The sequence below is a fragment of the Carcharodon carcharias genome, chromosome 2, assembly GCF_017639515.1.
Source record: "Carcharodon carcharias isolate sCarCar2 chromosome 2, sCarCar2.pri, whole genome shotgun sequence".
In the NCBI taxonomy this organism is placed as follows: Eukaryota; Metazoa; Chordata; class Chondrichthyes; order Lamniformes; family Lamnidae; genus Carcharodon; species Carcharodon carcharias.
In genome coordinates, this window is record NC_054468.1 from 14951255 (window position 1) to 14978307 (window position 27053).

Consider the following 27053-nt stretch of genomic DNA (forward strand, 5'->3'; position numbering starts at 1 on the left):
TCTCCGCCCCCTCTCGGTCTCTCTCTCTCCGCCCCCCTCTCGGTCTCTCTCTCTCCGCCCCCTCTCGGTCTCTCTCTCTCCGCCCCCTCTCGGTCTCTCTCTCTCCGCCCCCTCTCGGTCTCTCTCTCTCTCCGCCCCCTCTCGGTCTCTCTCTCTCTCTCCGCCCCCTCTCGGTCTCTCTCTCTCTCCGCCCCCTCTCGGTCTCTCTCTCTCCGCCCCCTCCTGGTCTCTCTCTCTCCGCCCCCTCTCGGTCTCTCTCTCTCCGCCCCCTCTCGGTCTCTCTCTCTCCGCCCCCTCTCGGTCTCTCTCTCTCCGCCCCCTCTCGGTCTCTCTCTCTCCGCCCCCTCTCGGTCTCTCTCTCTCCGCCCCCTCTCGGTCTCTCTCTCTCCGCCCCCTCTCGGTCTCTCTCTCTCCGCCCCCTCTCGGTCTCTCTCTCTCCACCCCCCCTGTCTCTCTCTCTCCACCCCCCCTGTCTCTCTCTCTCCACCCCCCCTGTCTCTCCGCCCCTCTCTGTCTATTTCTCTCCGCCCCCCTCTCTGTCTGTCCCTCTGTCTGTCCCTCTGTCTGTCCCTCTGTCTGTCCCTCTGTCTGTCCCTCTGTCTGTCCCTCTGTCTGTCCCTCTGTCTGTCCCTCTGTCTGTCCCTCTGACTGTCCCTCTCTCTCTCTCTGTCCCTCTCTCTCTCTGTCCCTCTCTCTCTCTCTGTCCCTCTCTCTCTCTCTCTGTCCCTCTCTCTCTGTCTGTCCCTCTCTCTCTGTCTGTCCCTCTCTCTCTGTCCCTTCTGTCTCTCTCTGTCCCTTCTGTCTCTCTCTGTCCCTTCCATCTCTCTCTGTCCCTCTCCCTCTCTGTCCCTCTCCCTCTCTGTCCCTCTCCCTCTCTGTCCCTCTCCCTCTCTGTCCCTCTCCCTCTCTGTCCCTCCCTCTCTGTCCCTCTCCCTCTCTGTCCCTCTCCCTCTCTGTCCCTCTCCCTCTCTGTCCCTCTCCCTCTCTGTCCCTCTCCCTCTCTGTCCCTCTCCCTCTCTGTCCCTCTCCCTCTCTGTCCCTCTCCCTCTCTGTCCCTTCTGTCTCTCTCTGTCCCTTCTGTCTCTCTCTGTCCCTTCTGTCTCTCTCTGTCCCTTCTGTCTCTCTCTGTCCCTCTCCCTCTCTGTCCCTCTCCCTCTCTGTCCCTCTCCCTCTCTGTCCCTCTCCCTCTCTGTCCCTCTCCCTCTCTGTCCCTCTCTCTGTCCCTCTCTCTGACCCTCTCTCTGTCCCTTCTGTCTCTCTCTGTCTCTCTCCCTCTCTGTCTCTGTCTCTGTCTCTCTCTCTGTCTCTGTCTCTCTCTCTCTCTGTCTCTCTCTCTCTCTGTCTTTCTCTCTCCGACCCCCTCTCTGTGTCTCTCTCCCTCTCTGCCCCCTCTCTCTCTCTCTCTCTCCCCCTCTCTGTCTCTTTCTGTCTCTCTCTCTGCCCCCTCTCTGTCTCTCTCTCTGCCTCCGCTGTCTCCCTCTCTCTCTCTGTCTCTCCACCCCCCCATCTCTCTCCTCCTCTGTCCCTCTCTCTCTCTCTCTCCCTCTCTCTCTCCCCCTCTCTGTCTCTTTCTGTCTCTCTCTGTCTGCCCCCTCTCTGTCTCCTCTCTGTCTCTCTCTCTGTCTCTCTCCGCCTCTCTGTCTCTCTCTCTCTCTCTCTCTCTCTCTCTCCCCCCCTCTCTGTCTCTTTCTGTCTCTCTCTCTGCCCCCTCTCTGTCTCTCTCTCTGCCTCCTCTCTGTCTCTCTCTCTCTCTCTCTCTCCGCCCCTCTGTCTCTCTCTCTCCATGCAAACTCTCATTCCCCACCCTCAGCCTAACCAAAGGTGTGTTTCTATCAAAGTGAGGGATTCTGAGGCAGGGCAAGCGGCACAGCGAAGAGAGAGAGAGAGGGGGGAGATAGACAGAGAGGTGGGGGGGTGGGCAGGGGCGGTCGGAGAGAGAGAAAGACACAGTCTCTCTCTCTCTTTCCGTCCCCCTCTCTGTCTCTCTCTCTCTCTGCCCCCCTCTCTGTCTCTCTCTCTCCGCCCCCCTCTGTCTCTCTCTCTCTCCGACCCCCTCTCTCTGTCTGTCTTTCTCTCTCTCTGACCCCCCCTTCCCTCTCTGTCTGTCTCCCCCCCTCTCTCTCTCTCTTCTCTGTGCCGCTTGCCCTGCCTCAGAATCCCTCACTTTGATGGAAACACACCTTTGGTTAGGGTGAGGGTGGGGAATGAGAGTTTGCAAATAAGAATAGGATAAGCGAATGATAACATTTGAGCAGACAACCATGTTGTGCTAGCACATGATGGGTATTATAAATCTCACCAGTGTTTCTGACTAACACAGATCATATAGTGCCGCTACAGAATGCGGCCTACCTTAAACAGGTTGGATGGAATGTAATCACACAGAATTTATTCTGTTTCCATGAATTCTGACAGTTCCATAATCATAATAAGAGCCCCTCTTTCTCTTCCATTATTTCGATAGGAGCAATACATTTTCAGTTTATAATGTATTCATTTAAAGACTGACCTACCACTGGCATTTCAAGATCTGCAATTAAGTTTAGCAAACTCAGTCAGTTCCTTGGAGATGCAGAACAGGTTTATCATTTTAAAACACATTTCACAGCATGGCACTAAGGTATATATGAGCCAAGGAGTGTGGATGGAGTTAGAATACAGTTCAACCATGATCTCATTAAATGGCAGAACAGGCTTGAGGGGTTGACTAGCTGCCTGCTGCTCCCCTGCACCTATAATTCATGTAATCCTAAATTATGATACACTTGTGGAAAGTTCATGTTGGTAATCGCGCTGCTCGTAGAAACTCCCATTTTGTATTGGTGAATCGTATAAATGTTGGCGCTCACCTTTGGGGGTCTTAGTGTTACAGCATTATAGTTTTTTTTAATGAATTTGTTGAATCAGGTGTCTAAATATCCTTTGTTGGGAAGAATTGCTTTTTAATTCACTAATATTTTATTGCCCCCTCCCCAGATCGTTTTGTGATTATTCCTCTTCACTCTCTCATGCCTTCGGTGAATCAGACAGAGGTATGGTAGGCTACAATAAATGTTACTGACCTACATGATATCTACATTTCCTCACCACTTAAGCAATTATTTCAAAGGTTTAAAAAGCCCGTTTATATTGGTAATGAATTTTTTTTGGTCCATCTGTGACTGATTTGCTGTTCAAAACCACTATTTTGTTGCTGTTCTCAGTTCAAGGCCATCTGGAGCAAACATAGATCCTCAGCCTGTCATCTAGCCATCGTACCAGTGGTGGCACTCTCCTACGGGTCTTTCCCCATAGACCTGCAATCTTGACGCCTTCAAACGTTATCCATTTCTCTTTTACAAGCTATTGAATGTGCTACCACCACTCCTTTTAGGCAGCGCATTCCAGATCATCACAACTCACTGTAAAAATGTAGATGCATTGGAGGCGGTTCAGAGGATGTTCACTAGATTGATACCTGGAATGAGCGGGTTGCCTTATGGGGAAAGGTTAGGCAGGCTGGGCTTGCTTCACTGGAGTTTAGAAGAGTGAGGGGTGACTTGATTGAAGTACTTAAGATCCTGAACGGTATTGACAAGGTGGACTGTGGAAAGGATGTTTCCTCTTAATGTTGAGTCCAGACCTAGGGAGCACGATTTTAAAATCAGGGGTCGCCCTTTTAGGACAGAGATGAGGAGAATTTTTTTCTGAGGGTTGTGTGACCTTGGAACACTCTGCCTCTGGAGACGGAGTCACTGAATATTTTTAAGGCAGAGGTAGATAGATTCTTGTTAGGCAAGGGAATCAAAGGTTACCAGAGTTGGACGGGAATGTGGAATTCGATGCACAAACAGATCAGCCACGATCTTATGAATGGCGGAGCAAGCTCAAGGGGCTGAATGGCCTACTTCTCCTATTTCATACATTTGTAAAAAAAAAAAGTTTGCAAGCCACCTTAAATCTTGTTGAAAAGCAGAATACCGCAGATGCTGAAAATCTGAAATAAAGGTAGAAAATGCTGGAAATACTCAGCAGATCAGGCAGCATCTGTGGAGTGAGAAACAGAGTTAACATTTCAGGTCGGTGACCTTTCATCAGACCTGAATCATTAACTCTATTTCTCTCCCCACAGTTGCTGCCTGACCTGCTGACTATTTCCGGAATTTTCTGTTTTACGTTAAATTTGCCTTCTGGCTACTGTCCCTTCTTCTATTGGAAACAGCTTTTCTCTATTTACTCTGTCAAAACAGTTCATGAGTTTGACCGCTTCTATGTTAGCCTTTTCCCCTCTGCTATGGGGAAAATAGGGGAGTGGAATTAATTTGATAGCTCCTTGAAAGAGCCGACACTGGTATGACAGGCTGAGTGTTCCCTCCCTGTGCTGAAAGTTTCTAGTCAGTGTCTGTGGCTTTTTTTTTTTGCCACATATATTCTTTTGTGCATCTTAAAGCTTGTTTGCCCTATGGCCATGTAGGATTCCCTTTGCATTTATACTTGTTTCCTCCACATTCTGCTCATTAAACAGGTGGTGCAATGGTGTAATTTATTGCTGTGCAGAGACCTATGTTCTGTACAGTGGAACCTGATATGTAAGGTAACATTTCACACTGCACAAAGTGGTCTCTTAGAGCAGAGTGATTGCTTGCTGGAGGGACACTGCTTTAAGTGGCCCTGTATCGTGCCCATAAATGCAGGTCTTTAGCTGTTAATGGCTGACTGAATAAAAGCAAATAATTTCCATATTCTGTTAGATGCCAGCATTGCCTCCTTAATACAAATTGTTACTGAACAATATCGGAACGAGGCTGCTTGTGCTACTTATTGAGCTTAAATTTTTAAATTGAAAGCATAGAAATCTATAAGTGATGGCGAAGATTGGCTCAAGGGCTTCCTTTAATATTGGATGATGAACTATCATCGCAGTTTCCTGCAGGAAAGATGATTGCAACAGATGCCTTGACTTTCATGTGCCAACAAGAAATGAAAGAGCACTTGCCCACAGAATGGTGACATGGATAAAAATTTCCAAGAAAACTTGCTCGGCCCACATAAACAATGAGAAAAGAATCACAATTGTTTATTTTAAGCTTCAGGTTGTCTGTTCTCAAAATCTCCGTGAGAAATGTACATGGCCCCTTTTGTCCTATAATTTGCACAGAGCTCACACTGATCTGTAGGTAACAAAGCATGTGCCCTAAGCTCTTTGTGTTAGAAGCCTCGCCTGTATAAATTTGCAAAAATACTGCTCTGACTAAGAATGAAAATTGTATGCCATCTTCATGCGAATATAAGACATATTTGTTGGTCAGCAACAAAGATATTTAGCCAGCAAAATTCAGCTTTGTTGCATTTCTCAAACTTATGCAGAAAAAGCCAGTGACTATCATTTTCTTACTAATAATTGTCTCTTTAGCTTCGAGCATTAGTAGAAGAAATGATTGAATCATCCGAAACAGTGAATCCTATTTCTGATCACTTCACTTTACGATTAAATTATATGCTGTCAGCAGGTAATGGTTTGACTGTTGGAAATGCAGGAAACTTTGTATAATTTATCATGGTTATATTCTCAGGTTTTTAAGAAGCCACCTCCGGGAGTTCGCAAAATTGTAATTGCTACCAACATTGCGGAGACAAGGTAATGGAACTTGCATTGTTGCACTCGCAATGGGAGACTTGTTCTGCACATGACTGCTTTGAAATTCCATTTGTTCAGACTGAAGTGATGAAATGTTCTGTTCCCTGACAAGTTCCCAAAAACTCCCTCTTAAGTGTCCCCCAAAGTTTTCAGTTTTGCCGCTAAACTTTCATGAAGCTTTGAGCACATGGTATTCCCTGGAGTTCTCTCTAGTCTGTTTCTCGGTAAACCTCCCCTAATTCCTCAACCTTCAAGCAATAATGTGTCTGACTCAATCCTTTGACGATACTGAATGTTAAAAAGGTTGAGCCCTATACAGGATGCATCTGGTAAAAAGAAAGACTTGTATTTAAATAGGGCTTTTCACAACCACAAGATGTCTCGAGGAGATTTGCAGCTGATGACATATCAGTTTCCTTGTTGCTTGGTTTGGGTTTTTATGGGGTAGCTTGGTCACGCTTCAAATTCACATATAACACAGAATGAAGCCATTACATCTGTGCCAGTGCTAGATCTTCAATCAATGTTAACTGCTGTAATAAAAAAGGAAAGCGCTGGAACAACTCAGCAGGTCTGAAAGCATCTGTGGAGAGAGAAACAGTTAACATAGTGAGTCCAGAATGACTCTTCTTTGGTTCTGAAGCTGCCAGAGCTGCTGAGTATTTCCAGCATTTTGTTTTATTTCGGATCTCCAGCATCCACAATATTTTGCTTTTATTTAATTGTTGTAATCTTGTTTCCCTGTCTTTTTCCCACCTCATGTTTTTTTACATACGAACATATGAATTAGGAACAAGAGCAGGCTCCTAGAGCCTGCTCCGCCCTTCAATAATCTGATTGTAACCTCAACTCCACATTCACCCCCTACCTCTGATAACCTTTCACCCCCTTGCTTATCAAGAACTATCCAGCTCTGCCTTGAAAATATTCAAAGACTCTGCTTCCAGCACCTTTTAAGGAAAAGAGTTCCGAAGACTCACAAACCTCAGGGAGAAAATTTCTCCTTCTTAAATGGGTGAGCCCTTTTTTAAACAGTAACCCTAGTGCTGGATTCTCCCATAAGAGGAAACATTCTCTCCACATCCACCTTGTCGGGCCCCCTCATGATTTTGTATGTTTCAGCCAAATTGTTTCTGACTCTTCCAAGCTCCAGTGGATACAAGCCTGGCCTGTCCGACCTTTCCTCATAATACAGCTCTCCCATTCCAGGCATTAGCCTAGTAAACCTTCTCTGAACTGTTTCCAATGTATTTACATCCTTCCTTAAATAAGGAGACCAATACTATACACAGTACTCCAGTTGCGCGGCGAAATTTTCTGTGCCCGCTGGCGTCAGGTGTGCTCGGTGGCAAGAGTGGACAATATGGCGAGAAGGCCAAAAGTTGGTTTCATGACGTCGTGAGACCATTTTGTGATCATCCGCTCAGCCCTCAGATGGTGGCCGCGTTTCCTGCCATCGGACGTTGGGAACCTCATTGTAATGCACCAGCATTTCGCCATAAGGTTAACCCGCCAGACTCATGCTAATCATGCCGACGTGTCTCACAACAGCATATAAAAGGCGTGCACTTGGCTGGCTGCACTTTGAGGGGAACTCGGAGGTAAGTGCACAGTAACATTGCGAAGCGCTCACGGGGGACACCTGTCGGACTTCTAGGTTGAGGCGTGTCTTCGGGGGGGTGGGGGGGGTGGTGCAAAGGCTGTCCTGTGATTGAGGCGACATGGCGGGGGGGTGCGCGGAGAAAGGCTGCCCTGCGGTTGAGGCGACTTTGGGTAGGGGCAGGGTCAAAGGCTGCCCTGTGGTTGAAGGTAGTGCACAAGCACACGTGGGTCTGGGGGGTGGTGGTATAAAGTGACCATTCCTCTGCAGCTGAGACAGTTCAGACACAGTCACATTGATCTGATTGGAGTCGGGCTTCAATCTTATCTGCCCACGCAAGCAATGCAGAGGCATCAGAGTGCTGCAAAGTGCTCCAGAGCATTTCACTACTTGGACACCGCCTGCAAAGGTATAAACATTCTAGTGGACTGTAGAACAGTTGGAAGACTGCGCATGTTGTACAATCTTCTTGCTAAAGGTGGCCATGGAGCAGTCACTGCTGGAGGCACTATCAGCCCCTTGCGATGTCATCATCCCAGTTTGGACCAGTGTCCCATGTTTCATGCTAACAGTGCAGCTTTGCAGAGGGTTAGGAGAATGCCTATGCCTGAGCTGAGAGCACAGCGTTCAGCCCAATGGCAAGGTTGCTGCCAATCGGTCAGGTGGAGTGGGATGGAGGAAGGTGGGGTTTCGGCCATCCATGCAGTGCACTAATCACTGGCCATCCAAGTGGTGACCAGCGCTCTCCGGGAAGCGTTAAGGGGACTTCAGACTTAACCAAGAGAGGTTCTGAGTATACCAGTGCTAACCCACGCATCTCTGTCTTTCATCCTGCAGGAAGAGCACATCAGGATCATGGAGACTGGTGAACTAGCTGTATGCCTATTGGCAAACAGAGAGTGAAGGCGATAGAGAGCCGCTAAGGTGCCTGGCTGCACAGAGGGAGGAGCAGCACCCTCTGGAAAAAAGGGGTGGCTGGGCCTCCGGCACACGCTGCTGAAGAGCCACAGTGAGCCGTTGCTGGCCGGCACCTAGTTAGACCCAGGGTCTGTAGTCGCTGCCTTTCCCTCCTGCAGATGACCGAGAACCAGTGTCGATGAAGACTGCGCATGCATCATACCTTACAGATAATGTCCCAGACACCACCATCACCCTGTCAACACTGCAAAGTCCTCCTTACTAACATTTGGGAGCTAGTGCCAAAATTGGGAGAGCTGTTTCACAGGCTAGTCAAGCAACATAGTCATCCTCACGGAATCATACTTAACAGATAATGCCCTAGACACCACCATCACCATCTATGGGTATGTCCTGTCCCACCAATAGGACAGACCCAGCAGAGGTGGCGGTACAGTGGAATACAGTCAGGAGAGAGCTGCCCTGAGAGTCCTCAACATCAGCTCCAGGCTGTATGAATTATCATGGCGTCAGGTCAAACATGGGCAAGGAAACCTCCTGCTGATTACCATGTACTGCCCTCCCTCAGCTGATGAATCAGTGCTCCTGCTTGTTGAACATCACTTGCAGAAAAGAAGTCTGATGCCTATCACCAAGCTGTGGCTCGGTAGCACCACTATTGACTGAGCTGGTCGGGTCCTAAAGGACATAGCTGCTATATTGGAGTTGTGGCAGTTGGTGAGGGAACCAACAAGAGGGATAAACATATTTGACCTCATCCTCACCAACCTGCCTGCCGCGGATACATCTGTCCCTGACATTGGTAGGAGTGACCACCACACAGTTGTTGTGGAGACCAAGTCCGCCTTCACGTTGAGGATACCCTCCATCGTGTTGCGTGTCACTACCACCTTGCTAAATGGGATAGATTTCAAACAGATCTAGCAACTCAAGACTGAGCAGCAGCAGAATTCTACTTGAACACCATCTGTAACCTCATGGTCCAGCATATCTGCCACTCTACCATTACCATCAAGCCAGGGAATCAACTCAGGTTCAATGAAGAGTGTAGGAGAGCATGCAAGGAGCAGCACCAGGCATACCTAAAAATGAGTTGTCAACCTAGTGAAGCTATAACACAGGACTACTTGCATGCCAAACAGCATAAGCAACAAGTGATAGACAGAGCTAACGGATCAGATTTAAGCTATGCAGTCCACATCCAGTTGTGAACAGTGGTGGACGATTAAACAACTCACTGGAGGAGAAGGCTCCACAAATATTACCGTCCTCAATGATGAGGGAGCCCAGCACATCAGCGCAAAAGATAAGGCTGAAGAATTTGCTACTATCTTCAGCCAAAAGTGCCGAGTGAATGATCCATCTCAGCCTCCTCCAGACGTCCCCTGCATCACAGATGCCAGTCTTCAGCCAATTGGATTCACTCCACATGATATCAAGAAACAGCTGAAGGCACTAGATACTGCAAGGATTATGGGGCCCTGACAATGTTCTGGCAAAAGTACTGAAAACTTGTGCTCCAGAACTTGCCACACCCCTAGCCAAGCTGTTCCAGTATAGCTACAAAAACTGGCATCGAGCCGATTATGTGGAAAATTGCCCAGGTGTGTCCTGTACACAAAAAGCAGGACAAATTGAACCCAGCCAATTACCGCCCCATCACTCTACTCTGCATCATCAGTAAAGCAATGGAAGGGGTCATCAACGGTGCTATCAAGCGGCACTTGCTTATCAATAACCTGCTCACTCATGCCCAGTTTGGGTTCCGCCAGGACCACTCAGTTCCTGACCTCATTCCAGCCTTGGTTCAAACATGGACAAAAGAGCTGAACTCCCGAGGTGAGGTGAGAGTGACTGCCCTTGACATTAAGGCTGCATTTGACCGAGTGTGGCATCAAGGAGCCCTAGCAAAACTGAAGTCAGTTGGAATCGGGGAAAACTCTCCACTGGTTGGGGTCATATCTAGCAAAGAAGGAAGGATGTTGTGGTTGTTAGTGTTCAGTCATCTCAGCTCAAGGACATCAGTGCAGGAGTTCCTCAGGGTAGTGTCCTCATCCCAGCCATCTTCAGCTGCTTCATCAGTGACCTTCCTTCCATCATAAGGTCAGAAGTGGGGATGTTCGCTGATGATTGCACAATGTTCACCATTCCTCAGATTCTGAAGCAGTCCAAGTCCAAATGCAGCAAGACCTGGACAATATCCAGAGTTGGGCTGACAAGTGGCAAGTAACATTCATGCCACACAAGTGCCAGGCAATGACCATCTCCAACAAGAGAGAATCTAACCATTGCCTTTTGATGTTTAATGGCATTACCATCACTGAATCCCCCACTATCAACATCCTGAGGATTACCATTGGCCAGAAACTGAACTGGTCTAGCCATATAAATACTGTGGCTACAAGATCAGGTCAGAGGCTAGGAATCTTGTGACGTGTAACTCACCTCCTGACTCCCCAAAGCCTGATCTCCGTCGCAACATACGGACAACTATATCAACCGCAAGGGATTCCATTCGCTGAATGTGCAGCTGGTGTACGACCACCACTAATGCATTCTGCAGGCCTGTGCATGGTTTCCAGGGAGTGTGCACGACTCCTACATTCTCAATTGGTCACAGACCTCTGGCATCTTGCAAGGTCCACAGAGGCTGTAGGGGCGGCTCCGAGGGGGCAAGGGCTACCCGTAGAGGACGTAGCTGATGCCACCCGTGCAGCGGCCTCAGACTGCAGCAGAACAAAGGTATAATGATACTCATGCCACAACTCGCAACTTGGTGGAGCAAACCATCGAGATGCTGAAACTGAGGTTCTGGTGCTTGGAGCCCTGCAGTATAGTCCACAGAGGGTGTCGCACTTTACAACATGGCACTGCAATGGGGAGAGGAGCTGGCTGAGGAGGAGATGCTGGAGCTGGAGGTCTCCTCCGATGAGGATGTTAACAATGATGAGGGTGAGGAGGTCCTTGAAGGCAACGATGAAGCAAGTGCCACGGTAGCAATAGATGAGTTAGGACCTTACTTCCCAGCAGATATGCTGGTACCTGAAATGAATTTCACTGAGGGCACTGAGGCCCTTGCACTGGCTAGATGGGGCAGGATTGGTCAGGAGGCCTTCATAGCTGCTAGATCTGTGGAGGAAGATGGCGACATGTAGTGAGGAGACCCCGTAAAATCCTCACATTATACCTATGGACGTTTGACTCCAGTCTAGCTGATGGCAGTGCACATACCCTCTGTGATAATGCTCCCGTCGTGGAAGTCCTTATAGTCACTCGATTGCAGAAGGATGATGATGACATATAAACAAGAAGCAGGAGTAGGCCATTCAGTCCCTCGAGCCTGCTCTGCCGCATAATAAGGTCATGGCTGATCTGACAGTAACCTGAAACCTGCATCGCACCTACTGCCGATAACCTATCACCCCGTTGCTTACTAAGAGCCTATCTACTTTTGCCTTGAAAATATTCAAAGATTCTGCTTCCACCACCTTTTGCAGGAAGAGAATTCCAAAGACTCACGACCCTGTGAGCAAACAAATTTCACCTTATCTCTGTTTTAAATGGGCGATCCCTTATTTTTTAAACAGTGACCCCTAGTTCTAGATTCTCCCACAAGAGGAAACATCCTCTCCAAATCCACCCTGTCAAGACCCCTCGGGATCTTATGTTTCAATCAAGTCACCTCTTACTCTTCTAAGCTCCAGCGGATACAAACCTAATCTGTCCAACCTTTCCTCATAAGACAGTCCAACCAATCCAGGTATTAGTCTGGTAAACCTTCTCTGAACTGCTTCCAATGCATTTATATCCTTCCTTAAATAAGGTGACCAATACTATGTACAGTGCTCCAAATGTGGTCTCACTAGTGCCCTGTACAACTGAAGCATAATCACCCTACTTTTGTATTCAATTCCCCTCACAATAAATGATAACATTCTATTAGATTTCCTAATTACTTGCTGTACCTGCATACTAGCCTTTGTGATTCGTGCACGAGGACACCCAGATCCCCCTGCACTTCAGAGCTCTGCAATCCCATTTTGATAATATGCTTCTCTTTTATTCTTCCTGACAAAATGGACAATTTCACATTTACCCACATTATACTCCATCTGCCAGATCTTTGCCCACTCACGTAACCTATCTATATCTGTTTGTAGCCTCCTTATGTCCTCTTCACAACTTACTTTTCTATCTATCTTTGTGTCATCAGCAAATTTGGTAACCATCCTTTTAATCCCTTCATCCAAGTCATTTATATAATTTGTAAACAGTTGAGGTCCCAGCACTGATCCCTGTGGCACACCACTCATTGTATCTTGCCAACCAAAAAAGACCCATTTATGCCTACTCCCTGCTTCCTGTTAGCCAGCCAATCTTCTATCCATGCCAGTATATTGCCTCCTAAATCATGAGATTTTGTTTTCGGCAATAACCTTTGATGTGGCACTTTATAAAATGCCTCCTGGAAATCTAAGTACAGTAGATCCACCGGTTCCCCTTTATCCGCAGCGCATGTTACTTCCTCAAAGAACTCCAATAAGTTGGTTAAACACGATTTCCCTTTCACAAAACCGTGTTGACTCTGCCAGATGACCTTGAGCTTATCCAAGTGCCTTGCTATAATTTCTTTAATAATAGCTTCTAAAATATCCCCCACGAGAGATGTTAAGCTAACTGGCCTGTAGTTTCCTGCTTTCTGCGTCCCTCCCTTTTTGAATAATGGAGTTAAATTTGCTATCTTCCAATCTAATGGCATCTTTCCTGCTTCAACGGAATTTTGGAAAATTAAAACCAATGCATCAACTATCTCACTAGCCACTTCTTGCAGTGAGCACACACCATAGGTCTTCACATAGCATCTGAGAATGTCTGACTCCTGTCAGGCTGAGGGTAGCTCGCTTCCACTCTGTGATCAGGATCATATCATAGAGCACAGCCATGAAACTTTAAAAGCATCTGATCCTTTGCCTTCAGCACCTGAGGGCCCTTCAGGAGCACAGCGTCACTGGTCACAGATGCTGCGAGCACACAGAGAGAATGATGCAGTTCTGACACTTGCCCACACCATTTTGGTAGCAATGATCAGCACCGTTGAGGTGTAGGCATCAGTAATGTCTCACCCCAGGGAGTGAGAGGCTGGACCATCACTTGGGCCTGAAGGCTGCACAAAGTACAGGGAAGAGCTCCTGGATTGAGGCACCTGCCTTTAACTGTTGCAGAAAGGTTTTGTGTCTAAGCGACACGGGCACTGCTTATCAGAACAAGGAGCCATAAGCAGGGAGACATTCTTGGGAGTTTATTGACACTAGTGAACGTTATGTACAAGTGATTAACTCCTGTGCCCCGGCTGTGCAACTACATCTTCTTAACCTTCCTGACCCTGCCACTACGCCTTTGTGCTCCCCGGACATCCACAGTGGAGGTGGCCTGCTGACTGCTACACCCTGTCTGTGATGATCTTGGTGGGCACACCCTGGAGGACCCTGGCCAGCTTTGGGTGTCCTGCTGTGGGACAGTGGCACCCTCCTCGTCCTGTGGAATTGGAGCTGTTGAGGTCACAAGAAGAGGGGATTCATATGGGCTGGACACTGAGTCACCTTGGTGGATGGTTCCAGGAGGGGGCTGGTGGTTGTGGGGGGGGACAACCTGCTGATCCTCCTCCCTATGGGTGCCCAAGGGCCCCTGGCTAACTCCTTGAGGAGAAGGGGTAGTTGGAGTGAGATCGGGCTGCCCCGCAGCCCTCTCACATACACACTCTTGGAGGCCAACTGTGGCATCAGTGATGGAGTTGAGCCCGTGCAGCAGTGCAGGAGCGACATCCTGGACCAAGGTCTCCGTAGCAGCTGCCATCCTACCAGTGTTGACCTTGGTGCATTGGCATGCCGGTGCTTTCACCTCAGCCTGAAGGTGGATGGACCCTTCCATCGTGCCTTCTAATCCAAGGAGTGTGGCGGACATCCCTTCCCGTTGTTCCCGAGCTTGCCTTTGCAACCCCAGCAACTGTGACATGACCAAGTCCAGATGCGCATCATCTGAGTTGGACTCAGCAAATTTCTGACCTCCAACAGTCGTCCGAGTGCCGGACACCTGGGAAGTCCCTGCCGCCACCTCCTGTGAATCAGACAATGTGATGTGCCTACCAGTTGTGGCCTCAGGATCACTCTAAAGCTAGATCCCACCGATGTATGTGTCTCTGCACTGGTGGAGAGTGTGGGTGAGCGCAGTGATGGGACTTCAAGTAAGGTGCCCCCAGATTACTCTTCAGAGGTTTCTTCAGGGCTTGATTGAAGGCCCTGGGTCTTGGCCTCTGTTGGCTGTGTGGCAGATGTACCTGTGAAAGCAGTGACCTGTGAAACAGGACACATCACTTAGCTTGGTTGTCTGATGGATGTTGCACTGCCAACCTCACCATCAGCATTGGAATGGTCCAGATCCTCACTGGCCAGCTGGATGGCTCTGTTTTCAAAGTCTGTGAGGACCTTGATTTCAGGCATTTCTCCACCGGCCAGCTTGTCCTGCATGAGTAGAGATGGCGAAAGTGTAAGCAGAATGCCTGCCAGGCCAGTTGATAAGTATGCCTGGCATGTGTGGGTGGTGAGCAGCCCCACAGACAGCATGAGGACAATGAAAGTGTGTATGAGAGAGTGAATGGTGATGTCCCTTGAACTGGCAGTGAGTGAGGGCTCTGTGGATGTGTGATGGGTTTGTGAGTGAGAGAGTTGAGAGTGATGAGAAGAGTGACTTACCCTGGCGGAGATCATTCTTCATCTTGTGGCACTGGGTGGCTGTCCTCTTTTGCAGGGCGTTGGCACTGACCACCACTTCCCAAGCTGGATTGGTGATGTTGCTGCCCATCCTGCGGCCAGAGCGGGGGTAGAGGAAATCACAGCGAGCCTCCACTGCGTCATTGAACTTGGGGACTGCAGTCTTTTTGCCTTTCAGGGCCATGTCTTCTCTCCAGCAGCCGTGGGCTGGAAGCACTGAGAAGCGTGCGCGTGGTTGCACTTTAAATACGGCTCCCGGCATGATGAAGCAACGAGATGATAGTATGACAGACAAATGAGAGCCTGCCCGCCATGGGAGTGGCGTGTTTTCCGGAAATGCATAATTAATGCAGCAGGTTTGGGTCAATTTGGCATGAAAAGCCACCAAACGTTTTACCTGTCCACTACCGCATTGAGTGTAAACCTGGGATGGTTCAGCCCATAGTCTCACCAATGCCCTCTGCAACTGAAGCATAACCTCCCTACTTTTGTAATCAACTATCCTCACAATAAATGATAACATTCTATTAGTTTTCCTAATTACTTGCTGTACCTGCACACTAAACTTTTGTGATTCATGCACTAGGACACCCAGATCCTTCTGCATCTCACAGCTCTGCAATCTCACCATTTAGATAATATGCTTCTTTTTTATTCTCTCTGTCAAAATGGATATTTCACATTTGCCCACATAATACAACATTTGCCAGATCTTTGCCCACTCACTTAACCTATCTATATCCCTTTGGAGCCTCCTTAAGTCCTCTTCACAACTTACTTTCCTATCCATCTTTGTTTCATCGGCAAATTTAGCAACCATACCTTCAGTCCCTTCATCCAAGTCATTTGTATAAACTGTGGCAAGTTGAGGCCCCAGCATTAATCCCTGTGACATACCACCCGCTACATCTAACCAACCAGAAAATGACCCATTTATGTCTACTCTACTTTCTGTTAGTCAGCAAATCTTCTATCCACGCCAATATATTGCCCCGTATATCATGAGCTTTTATTTTCTGCAATAACCTTTGATGTGGCACTTTATCAAATGTCTTCTGGAAATCTAAGGACAGTACATTCACCAGTTCCCCTTTATCCACAGCACATGTTACTTCTTCAAAGAACTCTAATAAATTGGTTAAAAATGATTTCCCTCTCTCTAAACCATGTTGATTCGGCCTGATTACCTTGAATGTATCTAAGTGCCCTGCTATTAATGCCTTTAATAATAGCTTCCAATATTTTCCCTTTGACAGATGTTAAGCTAACTGGTCCATAGTTCCCTGCTTTCTGTCTCTATCTCTTCTTAAATAAAGGAGTTACGTTCGCTATTTTCCAAATCTAGGGAATTTTGGAAAGTTAAAACCAATGCAGCAACTATCTCACTAGCCACCTTTAAGTTCCTGGGATGAAATCCATTAGGACCCAGGGACTTGTCGGCCCACAGCTCCAACAATTTGCTCAGTACCACTTCCCTGGTGATTTGTGGTTTTCTTGAGTTCCTCCCTCCCTCCCACTTCCTGATTTATAGCTATTTCTGGGTTGTTACTTGTGTCCTCTATAATGAAGACCAATGCAAAATATCTGTTCAATTTATCTACCATCTTCTTATTTTCCATTATTAATTCCCTGGACTCACTTTCTATGTGGTCCATTGCTCACTTTGTTAACTTTTTACAATATCTGTAGAAACTCTTATTTTCTTTCTTTATATTTCTCAGTAGCTTTCTCTTGTACTCTGATTTTTCCCTCCTTATCAGTCTTGCAATCATTCTATGCTGCTTTTTATATTCTGTCCAATCTTCTGACCTGCCACCCATCTTTGTGCAATTATATGCTTTTTCTTTAAGTTTCATACTATCCTTAACTTTTTTAGTTAACCACAGATGGTGGGTCCTTCCTTTGGAATTTTTTCTCTCATTGGAATGCATCTCATCTGTGTATTCTGAAATATCCCTTTAGTTGTCTGCCACTGCATCTCTATTGACTTATCCCTTAACCTAATTTGCCAGTTCAGGTTAGATAGCTTTGCTTCCCCTTTTAAAACATTTAACTGATTCACTTTAATGGTGAAAATTATGCAGAAGAAATGGGTTCAGTGGCCAAATTGCCTCTTCCTGTGCTATACTTTGTCATTTGCAGATGAAATATCACTTCTTGCAACTCATTCTTAACTAAGTGTTGTTCCACCAAAGCCTGGTTGAACCCAGCGATTCTCGAGTTCCGCATTTAGCCTGTCTCCCTGTTTGCAAAGGGTCACATCCTAGAAATTGGGGGATGTGGTAGCAAAGTGCTCATGTCATTGGACTAGAAAGCCAGAGGCCCAGGCTAATGCTCTGGGGACATGGGTTCAAATCTCACCACGGCAGCTGATAGAATTTAAATTCAGTTAATCAATCTGGAATATAAAGTTAGTCTCAGTAATGGTTACGATGAAACCATCGTTGATTGTTATAGAAATGCATCTGATTCACTAATGTCCTTTAGGGAAGGGAATCTGCCGCCCTTACCTGTTTTGGCCTACGTGTGACTCCAGTCCCACACCATTATGGTTGCCTTTTAAATGCATTAGCCAGCCATTCTGTGGTATCCAACCGCTACAGAGCCAAAGTGGAATTAACAGCATTGTGGGTGTACCTACACCATGTGGACTGCAGCAGTTTAAGGCAGCGGCTCACCAACACCTTCTCCAGGGCAATTCAAGATGGGCAGCAAATACTGGCCTATGCCCATATCCTGTGAAAGAATGTTAAAAATAAAAAATTGTGTGCCAATATCTGTGCCCAAAAGCATTGGAATGTAACTTTGAGAGAATTGTTTTTGAAGCTAGTGTTCAGCATCAATCCTGCATCATTAACCTGCCTCAGACGAGCTATTGTGCTGAAATTCATCATGCCCAAAGAAAACTTTTTTTCTTTCAAATCCAGGCCCATTATCTCTATTACTGCCTGCTAAACCCTCCTAAAAGTCTCTGACATGTAATTTCTTTCCTGTATGTGGGCAGTTTTTTTCTGAAATCTTGTAATACTTTTAATGCAAGGGAAAAATCTCTTGTCCTTACATAATGGATTTGAATACATGAAAACCACTTCTGTACTATCTGGTGGCTGGATGCACAATAGCACCTGTGTAAAAAGATACTATTAAAAGACCTGTATGCCCTTTTAGTTTTGTGGTATTATAGAATTGCACCTGAGACTTATCATAAATCAGAAATACAATACATTCTAGACTTTGGAGTGATAAGTGAGACTAACTGATTAGTACAACATGAGTATGTGTGTGAATTGTGCCTTTAATGTGTTCTCTTCATGGCAGCATACCGCGCAGGAGGCGGCCATTCCACCCATTGTACCTGTGCCAGCTCTTTGATTACTCAAGCTAGTCCCATTCCCTTACTCATGCCCCATAGCTTGTAATTTTTTTTCTTTTCAAGGATATATATCGTTTCCTTTTGATAGTTACTATTGAATTTGTTCAACCACCCTTTCAAACACCAGATTCCAGATCATAGCTCGCAGCATAAAAATAAAAATTCTCCACTGGATTTAAAAATCAGATGCAACAAAACAATCCACCCTTGGAGAGCAGTCATCCTGCTACTGCTGATCTCTACCCTTGATATTTTGCATTATTATTGAGTGGCGTTTCAAAAAGTGAACTAACTGCATCATGAAATCTGTACACAAATAGCATCAGATATTCAACTGCCCAACTCTCTCTCTCTTTCTCTCTCTATCTGCAAAGTGTACTCTTAAAGTTAAAGCATGAAGATTTTGCATTCCTTGGTACTTAACCCTTTTGCTACAAAGCTGATCAACATTTGCCTTTCAACTACCTTTGAAACTGAGAGCACATAGTTATGTAGGGTATTTTACACTTATCAAGGTTGACAGTCACCTTTGCTGTCAGATGGCATCTGTGTAGAGTGAAACAGAGGTAATATTTCATTTCAGGCAGCTCAGCGGGTGATGTTAGGAAGCACTTCTTCACACAAAGGATAATGGAAGTCCAGAACTCTTTCTCCCTCCCCCCGCCCAAAAAAAACTCTCAATACTGGAGCTCAGTCAAAAATTTAAAAATGGATGTTGATAGATTTTTGTTAGTCAAAGGTATTAAAGATTATGAAACCAAGACAGGTAGATGAATTCAAGTTTAAGATCAGTCACAATCTAATCGAATGGCAGAACAGGTTCAGGAAGCTGAAGGCCTCCTGCTTTCCTATCTTCCTGTGACACTTGGGCATGCCATACTTACCATTTTTGGCATTGAGTGGCATCACGTACCCTCGTATGGAGTTACATGCAGAACAGAATTCCCTCTACTCTACCTCAGTCGTACCCCTAAGTTGCATAATCAGAGGAGCCTGCCTTACTGTTTCGGTGTGGCATTTTTCATTACCCCTCACCTCCCCTGAAACTGGTTTCTGAGTGAAATTGCTGTTTGCCAATTTAGTGCTGCATTATGTGGCACTGAATCTATGGTATTAGGAGAGGGGGAGCTCTGCTTTTTCTACTTGTGAATATTTCAATGGCCATGCTTCTGGATGTTAAACCTGTGAATACTAGTATGGAAGATGTTGGGATCATTTTGAGTTTTGTAAATTGTCACACCGTTACGACCTTCAACACAGTTAGGGCAAGGAGGCAGGTCCCGAATATACCCCAGTGAGAAGGGAGATCGATTCCTGTGCTCTTGATACTAATCTGATCCATACTGGTGGTCCAGCTGACTGAACCAATTGGCCTCCCGAGAAGTCAGGGATGCTGTAGCGACATATAGTTTTACATGCTATTGTAGCTTGGCTCCAAGAATAGTTATGGATAGTGATGGTAGAGGCTCCGCTTTTTTTCCATCATATGGCTGACTAAGAACCTCTTCCCTCCTGCTATTGGCATATGTTGGAAGGGTTTACAAATTGATACTCAACCTGTTTGACTGTGTTATGAACCCACCTTCCTTAGTTATCAAGTGCTGGAGTGGGACTTGAACCTGAGCCTGGTTCAGAGGCAGGGAAGCTACTCTGTGCGCCACAGGAACCACCCCCCCCGCCACCCCCGGCCATTTACTGAATAGAATAAAAAGAAATGTGGTAAATAATCATTAGCTCAGGCAGCATCTGTGCAGTGAGAAACAGAATTAGCATTTCAAGTCAATTGGAAGATATTAAGAGGTGAGCAGCTTTTAACTACATAGAACAAGAAGAAAGAACATAAAAAATAGGAACAAGAGTAGGCCGTTCAGCTCTTTGAGTCCACTCTGCCATTTCAGTAAAATCATGACTATTTTTTATGTCAACTGCACCGCCCCCATATGCCTTAATTCCCTAGTATCCAAACAGCTATTGGCCTCTGTCTTGAATATATTTAATGACTGAGCACCCACAGATCCCTGGGGTAGAGAAAAGATCCACAATCCTTCGAGTGAAGAAATTTCTGCGACTTTATATAGACTCCCCAGCTGGGGTTGGGCAGGGGAGGTGGTGGTGGGATGCGGAGAGAAAAGGGATGTCTGATAGTACAGAGGGCAGGCGTGATTAAATGTCAAAAATGGGTTAGTTCTTGTATAATTTCGAATCTGAGTATTCTTGTGTGAAGGTGTGAAATTGATGTATTTGATTTCGTATTATTTATAGACAGGAATATAGTTCTGAGAAAATGTCATCACTTTTACATAATTACAATTGGTGAGAACTTGCTCGTGTTCCCCTGGTTGCAAAGGGACGGTGACGAAAATTGAGTTGCATCTGGGGGTGTACAGCACGTGGCACAGCTAGTCTATGCTGGTGTTTATTCTGCACGTGAGCCTGCTCTCTCTCTACCCCCCCAACTAATTCATCTAACCCCATCAGTATATCCTTCTATCCTTCTATTCCCTTTTCCCTCTTGTAACCATCTAGCTTCCCCTTAAATGCAAATGTAACTGAGGATTTTTAGCCATACTGCAGGTTGAAAGAACACCGATGTAAAACGCGAACAATTTTTGTACAGTCCCTTTTAAGTTGTACACCTAACGTTTTTTCAATTTCTGCACTACTCCCTCTGTAAAAGTGCAAACAGGCAATCAAAGTGGATGGGGTGGCTTCATGTCTCTTGACATAGTTTTTTAAAATTATTACAATCTTTTCAGCCAATATGCGATAAATGAAAATAAAAACTGCAAAGAGAGTTGGAATCTAAAGTAAAAATAGAAAATGTCAGGCAAACATAGTGGGTCCATTAATATCTGTGAAAGGGAGCAGGTAGATTTATGTTTTGGGTTGAAGGAATTTGTCAGAACTGAGGTCTCCACGCAGAATGAAGGTCAGGGACTTGATTTTTACTGCAGGACTTGAACATCTTATCTAAGCTGACGTTCCCGAATGTAGAACCGAGAGAATGCTCAATTTTTGTGTGGGCCTCTAAATGGAAGGTTAGTGGACCCACCCAAAACAGATGAGAGCCTCCAACAAATGTTTAAATTGGGAAATCTAGTGGCCCCAGGACCTTCTAGGATACCTGTACGTATCAAATTCTGGCCTATTTAGCATCCCCACTTTTAATTGCTCCACGATTGGTGGGTATGCCTTCAGCTGCCTTGGCCCTAAGCTCTATAATTCTCTCCCAAAACTGTCCAGCACTCTCCTTTTTCCTTCTTTAAGACACCCCTTGAAACCTATCTCTTTGATCAAGCTTTTGGCCATCTGCCCTAATATTGCGTGATGTGCCTTAATGTCCAAATTTGTTTAATAAAGCTCCTTGGACATTTTATTATGTTAAAGAGACTATATAAATATAAATTATTGTTGTTATTCTTCAGGTGAGACATTAAGCCAGTCCCCCATGTTCGTGTTGCTGTGAATTTGGTGGGCGTCAGAGATCCCCTGGAAGAGGAGATAGAATTTCTCCCTGTGCCTTGGCTGGCATTTTTTCCCCCCAGCTATCATCAAAAAACAGATTATTTGGGTCATTCCATCTCCTGATTCTGTCTGCACCGCATTGAAAGTAAATCAGCACATATAAAAGCACTGAGAGTCCTCTAAAAGACATGAAAAGCTGCTGGATAAAAGCAGGTCTTTAACAGACCTGAGTATTCCCAGCATTCTTTGCTTTTACTTAAGTACTGATGCACAAAGTGATACATGTAATAATTTATTGCAATGATTTGAAGTTGATGATTTTAACATGGTAAAAAGGTTAGTTTTAAAATAGTGGGTTTACTTTTTCTCTTTCAGCATCACCATAGATGATGTGGTTCATGTGATAGATGGCGGAAAGATAAAAGAGACTCACTTCGACACTCAAAACAATATCAGCACAATGGCAGCAGAGTGGGTCAGTAAAGCTAATGCCAAGCAACGGAAAGGTCGAGCTGGCAGGTAAAGTAAGCTTGTCTGTCGACTTGTGTTAGATGAAGTGTCATGGCAACAAGCTGCCTACAGCTGTAGGTCTTCACAGAACTAAAGGTCACTTATCATTGGCTGGACTGGACTGGAAAAGAATGTCACAAGTATTTTTTTTGTTTATTTTGCCAAAATTGTTGCAGTCGGTCAAGGTTATGCTGCCTGTTCAGTTTTCAGGGCAGTTGGTGACCCCCAAAGTCCTACGGAATCGTTTGCAGCATAGAAGTGAGCTATTCAACCTGTTAAGCCTATATTGATGCTAACTCTAAAGGAGTTGATTACTTTAATCCCACTTGTCTGCCTTTTATTTCCTTTGACTTGCTTTAAAAAGGAAGTACAATAGTCCTTGCTTCCATTGGTGCTGGTGGTTGGGTTACATCTATGATATAACTGGCTGAAGTGTATGCATGAAGTAGATGTAAATTAATTTAAGAAAGTTTGCAACTATTAGAAAAGCAATCAAAAAAGGTTGCCGGCTTGCATAGTTATAGCAGTATACTAAAGCACTTACATGATACAAGTTAATTGCATGAGCCCAGATGATGCAATTAAAAGGCTAAAAGATTTCCTTAGCTTTTCTTGCCTCTGCAAGGAAGCTGGATTTTGCTTTTGTCATTGATTACAAGATAAAGTTCAATGACACGTAGCTGTGTTCAATATTATGGCACAGTGCATTAGCATTTAATATAGTTATGCTTTGATTGAACGTTATCTGTGAGCTTCACATCACTGTATTAGTTATTTCTGCAGCACAGTACCATTGCTTCCTGTTCTAATTTGAAGCCTATTTTAAAATGATGAATCACTGTCATCGGACTATCTTAAATTTGTTCTTTCCCCATTAATCTGTTTTCTAACACCCTAGATTCCGACTAGTACAAGAAAATGAGTCAACACTCAAGTGAACAAAAGTTTTATTCCCAAAGATAAAATCAGCTGCTTACAGAGCCAAAGCTGCACAGAATGTCTTAATTTGAGTGATAGTGCACTCGCGTTACAACGATGACATTGGTGCAAAGCATTTTGTTTCACACTGGCAAAGCAGTTGTAAAAAATAGCCTGAATCTGGAGTTGGGGCCTGAAATGACATTGGAGCAAAGCTGAGTCAGTTTGTGCCTTAATACCCGAAGTACACTACAAATGGTTCACGTCTGTGCGAAGCCAAACTCACTTTGTACTGACAGCCTTGGCCAGTCCCTCAAGGATGGCTTGCTTTAACTCAAGTTTGATGGGTTCTGAGATGGCCGATAAGTCCAATACATCTTCTGCAGGTTCTGCCACATGCAGGACAGGCGGTACTTGAAGGATCAGGTAGATGAGATGTTTCACCTTTCTTCACCCTTTTCAGGCAATTCATTCTGAATCAAAATTTGCTAAGTAAAAATAAATTTTCTTTATCTTCTACAACCTCTGTCCATTCTTGGAACCTATAAAAGTCAGGCTCCCAGACTCAGGAGTTCAACTGTTTGGCATCATAATGTGCTGAAGTACTTGCAAACTGTTAAAACAAGAATGCCTGCTGATGAAGACTGCTGAATATGTGACAACTGAGGATGCAAATCTATGGCTCGATATTTTATCACACTGGCTATTGAATCCCAACACACTAGTTAATTGCATTGAATGCAGACCGTTGCCTGTATTTGCAGGCTGGCACATAGAATAGATTGTATTTCATTGTCTAGACAGGGCAATAATCATCACAATGCTGCTTTAATTTACAAAGACACAAATTAGGAGCAGGAGTAGGCCACTGAGCCCTTCGAGTCTGCTCTGACAATAGTGTCATGGTTGATCTGATTGTAACCTCAACTCCATATTCCTGTCTATCCCCGATAACCTTTCACCTCCTTGTTAATCAAGAATCTATGTAGCTCTGACTTAAAAATATTCAAAGACTCTACTTCGACTGCCTTTTGAGGAATTGAGCCTCTGAGAGAAAAAATTTCTCCTCATCTCTGTCTTGAATGAGCAATCTCTTATTTTTAACAGTGACCTCTGGTTCTATATTCTCCAACATGAGGAAACATCCTCTCCACAGCCACCCTGCCAAGACCCCTTAGGATTTTAAAGGTTTTCAATTAAGTTGCCTCTTACTCTTCTAAACTCCAGTGGTTACAAGCCTATTCTGTCCAATGTTGCGTTATTTATTATTCATTCACTAGATGTGGGCTTCACTGGTTGGGCCAGCATTTATTGCCCATCCCTAATTTCCCTTGAGAAGCTGGAGATGAGCTGCCTTCTTGAACTGCAGCAGTCCCTGTGGTGTAAGTACACCCACAGTGCTGTTAGGGAGGGAGTTCCAGGATTTTGACCCAGTGACAGTAAAGGAATGGCAATATATTTCCAAGTCAGGATGGCGAGTGATTTGGAGGGGAACTTCCAGGTGGTGGTTTTGCCATCTATCTGCTGCCCTTGTCCTTCTGGATGGTAGCGGTTGTGGGTTTGGAAGTTGCTGCCTAAGGAGCCTTGGTGAATTCCTGCAGTGCATCTTGTAGTTGATGCACACTGCTGCTTCTGTGCATTGGTATTGGAGGGAGTGAATGTTTATGGATGTGGTGCCAAACAAGCAGGCTGCGTTGACTTGGATGGTGTCAAGCTCTTGGGTGTTGTGGGAGCTGCACTCATCCAGGCAAGTAGAGAGAATTCCATCACACTCCTGACTTGTGCCTTGTAAATGGTGGACAGGCTTTGAGGAGTCAGGAGGTGAGTAACTCATCACAGGATCCCTGGCCTCTGATCTGCTCTTGTAGCCACAGTATTTATATGGCTAGTCCAGTTTAATGGTATCCTCGCCAGATTGTTGATAGTGGGGGATTCAGTGATGGTATTGCCCTTGAACATCAAGGGGCGATGGTCAGATTCTCTCTTGTTAGGGATGGTCATTGCCTGGCACTTGTGTGGCGTGAATGTTACTTGCCACTTATCAGTCCAAGCCTGGATATCATCCAGGTCTTGCTGCATTTGGACATGAACTGCTTCAGTATCTGAGGAGTTATGAATGGTGTTGAACATTGTGCTATGATCAGTGAACATCCCCACTTCTGACCTTACGATAGAAGGAAAGTCATTGATGAAGCAGCTGAAGATGGTTGGGCCGAGGACACTACCCTGAGGAACTCCTGCAGTGATGCCCTGGAGCTGAGATGACTGACCTTCAACAACCACAACCATCTTCCTTTGTGCTAGGTATGACTCCAACCATTGGAGAGTTTTCTTCCTGATTCCCATTGACTCCTGTTTTGATAGTGCTACTTGATGCCACACTTGGTCAAATGCAGGCACGATGTCAAAGGCAGTCACTCACCTCACCTCTGGAGTTCAGCTCTTTTGTCCATGTTTGAAAGAATGCTAGAATGAGGTCAGGAACTGAGTGGCCCTGGCGAAACCAAAACTAGGCATTAGGCTATTACTAAGCATTACTTTACTGATGATCAAGAGTAGACTGATGGGTCGGTAATTGTCCGAGTTGGATTTGTCCTGTTTCTTGTGTACAGGACATACGTGGGCAATTTCCGACATAGCTAGGCAAATGCCAGTGTTGTAGCTGCAGTGGAACAGCTTGGCTAGGGGCGTGGCAAGTTCTGGAGCATAAGACTTCAGTACTATTGCCAGAATATTGTCAGGCCCCATAGCCTTTGCTGTATCCAGTGCTTTAGCCATTTCTTGATATTATGTGGAGTGAATCGAATTGGCTGAAGACTGGTATCTGTGATGCTGGGGACCTAGTCTAGTAAACCTCTGAATTGCTAATGCATTTACATCTTTCCTTGAAGAAGGAGACCAGTACTGTACACAATACTCCAGATATAGTCTCATCAGTGCCCTGTACAATTGAAGCATGACCTCCCTATTTTTGTGATCCGTTCCTCTCACAATAAAAGATGACATTCTATTAGCTTTCCTAATTACTTGCTGTACCTGCACATTTGTGGACTCATCTTCAGCTTGTGGTGCCTGTATTTACCTTGTTAGTACCAGCTAAAACTCTTGATTATTGTGTCTGCTTCTAGGGTGCAGCCCGGTTCCTGTTACCACCTGTATAATGGATTGCGAGAGAGCCTTCTTGATGACTATCAGCTTCCAGAAATCATGAGGACTCCACTTGAAGAGCTTTGCTTACAGATCAAGGTTAAAGATAATTGCTGTTCAACAATTTGAAGTGCTTTTGTCAATTTTTGCAAAATGGGTCAAGTAATATATCAGTACTGTGACATAAGATTATCTTTTTGTATTTGTGAATAGGAATGTACAGTGCCAGAAAAGACCTCTGTGGTCATGGTTTGATATGTAGAAGGACCCTAAATCCATTTGATCTCACTATCCATGATCCTGTCCTCCCATTACAGCTTATTAAGCAATCTGAAGAGTTAGACGAACCTTAGTTTAATGTCTCAGTCGCTGACCGTTACCATGAGTCTGATCTAGAGGGTGTGTGTACTCCTCTGGACAGACAGTCGCAAAAGAATTTTCCATATTTTTTCCCCTTATAGGCACTTTGGTTATCCTCTCTTTTTGCTTACCCAAGAGATTACATCATCATGGGGTGGGAGGGGTAAGCAAGTATTTTAGTCATGATGTTCTAGCCATCATTGTGTCTGGGGCAGGTTTGATGGTCCAGCAAGTTGCTAACTTTTGTTTGGACCTTGGTGATTATGGATGTGGATGAGCAGTCCAGTCATTGTGAATTTGCATCCTGCCAGGGCAATGAATCTGGTAATCATAGAATCAGAATCCAAAAAATAATAATTTCTTTATTATTTCATGGGA

The 27053-nt window shown here is 45.4% G+C and overlaps 1 protein-coding gene across 1 annotated transcript in view; it reads left to right on the plus strand.

Annotated features, from left to right (window-relative positions):
- The window catches only part of dhx36 (DEAH (Asp-Glu-Ala-His) box polypeptide 36), a 146268-nt gene that overhangs the window by 92525 nt on the left and 26690 nt on the right, over positions 1 to 27053 (plus strand). The window contains exons 13-16 of the mRNA XM_041174160.1: positions 2977 to 3032; positions 5553 to 5617; positions 22116 to 22259; positions 26297 to 26414. Of these exons, the coding sequence (XP_041030094.1) occupies positions 2977 to 3032; positions 5553 to 5617; positions 22116 to 22259; positions 26297 to 26414 (383 nt within the window). The remainder of the gene's footprint in view (positions 1 to 2976; positions 3033 to 5552; positions 5618 to 22115; positions 22260 to 26296; positions 26415 to 27053) is intronic.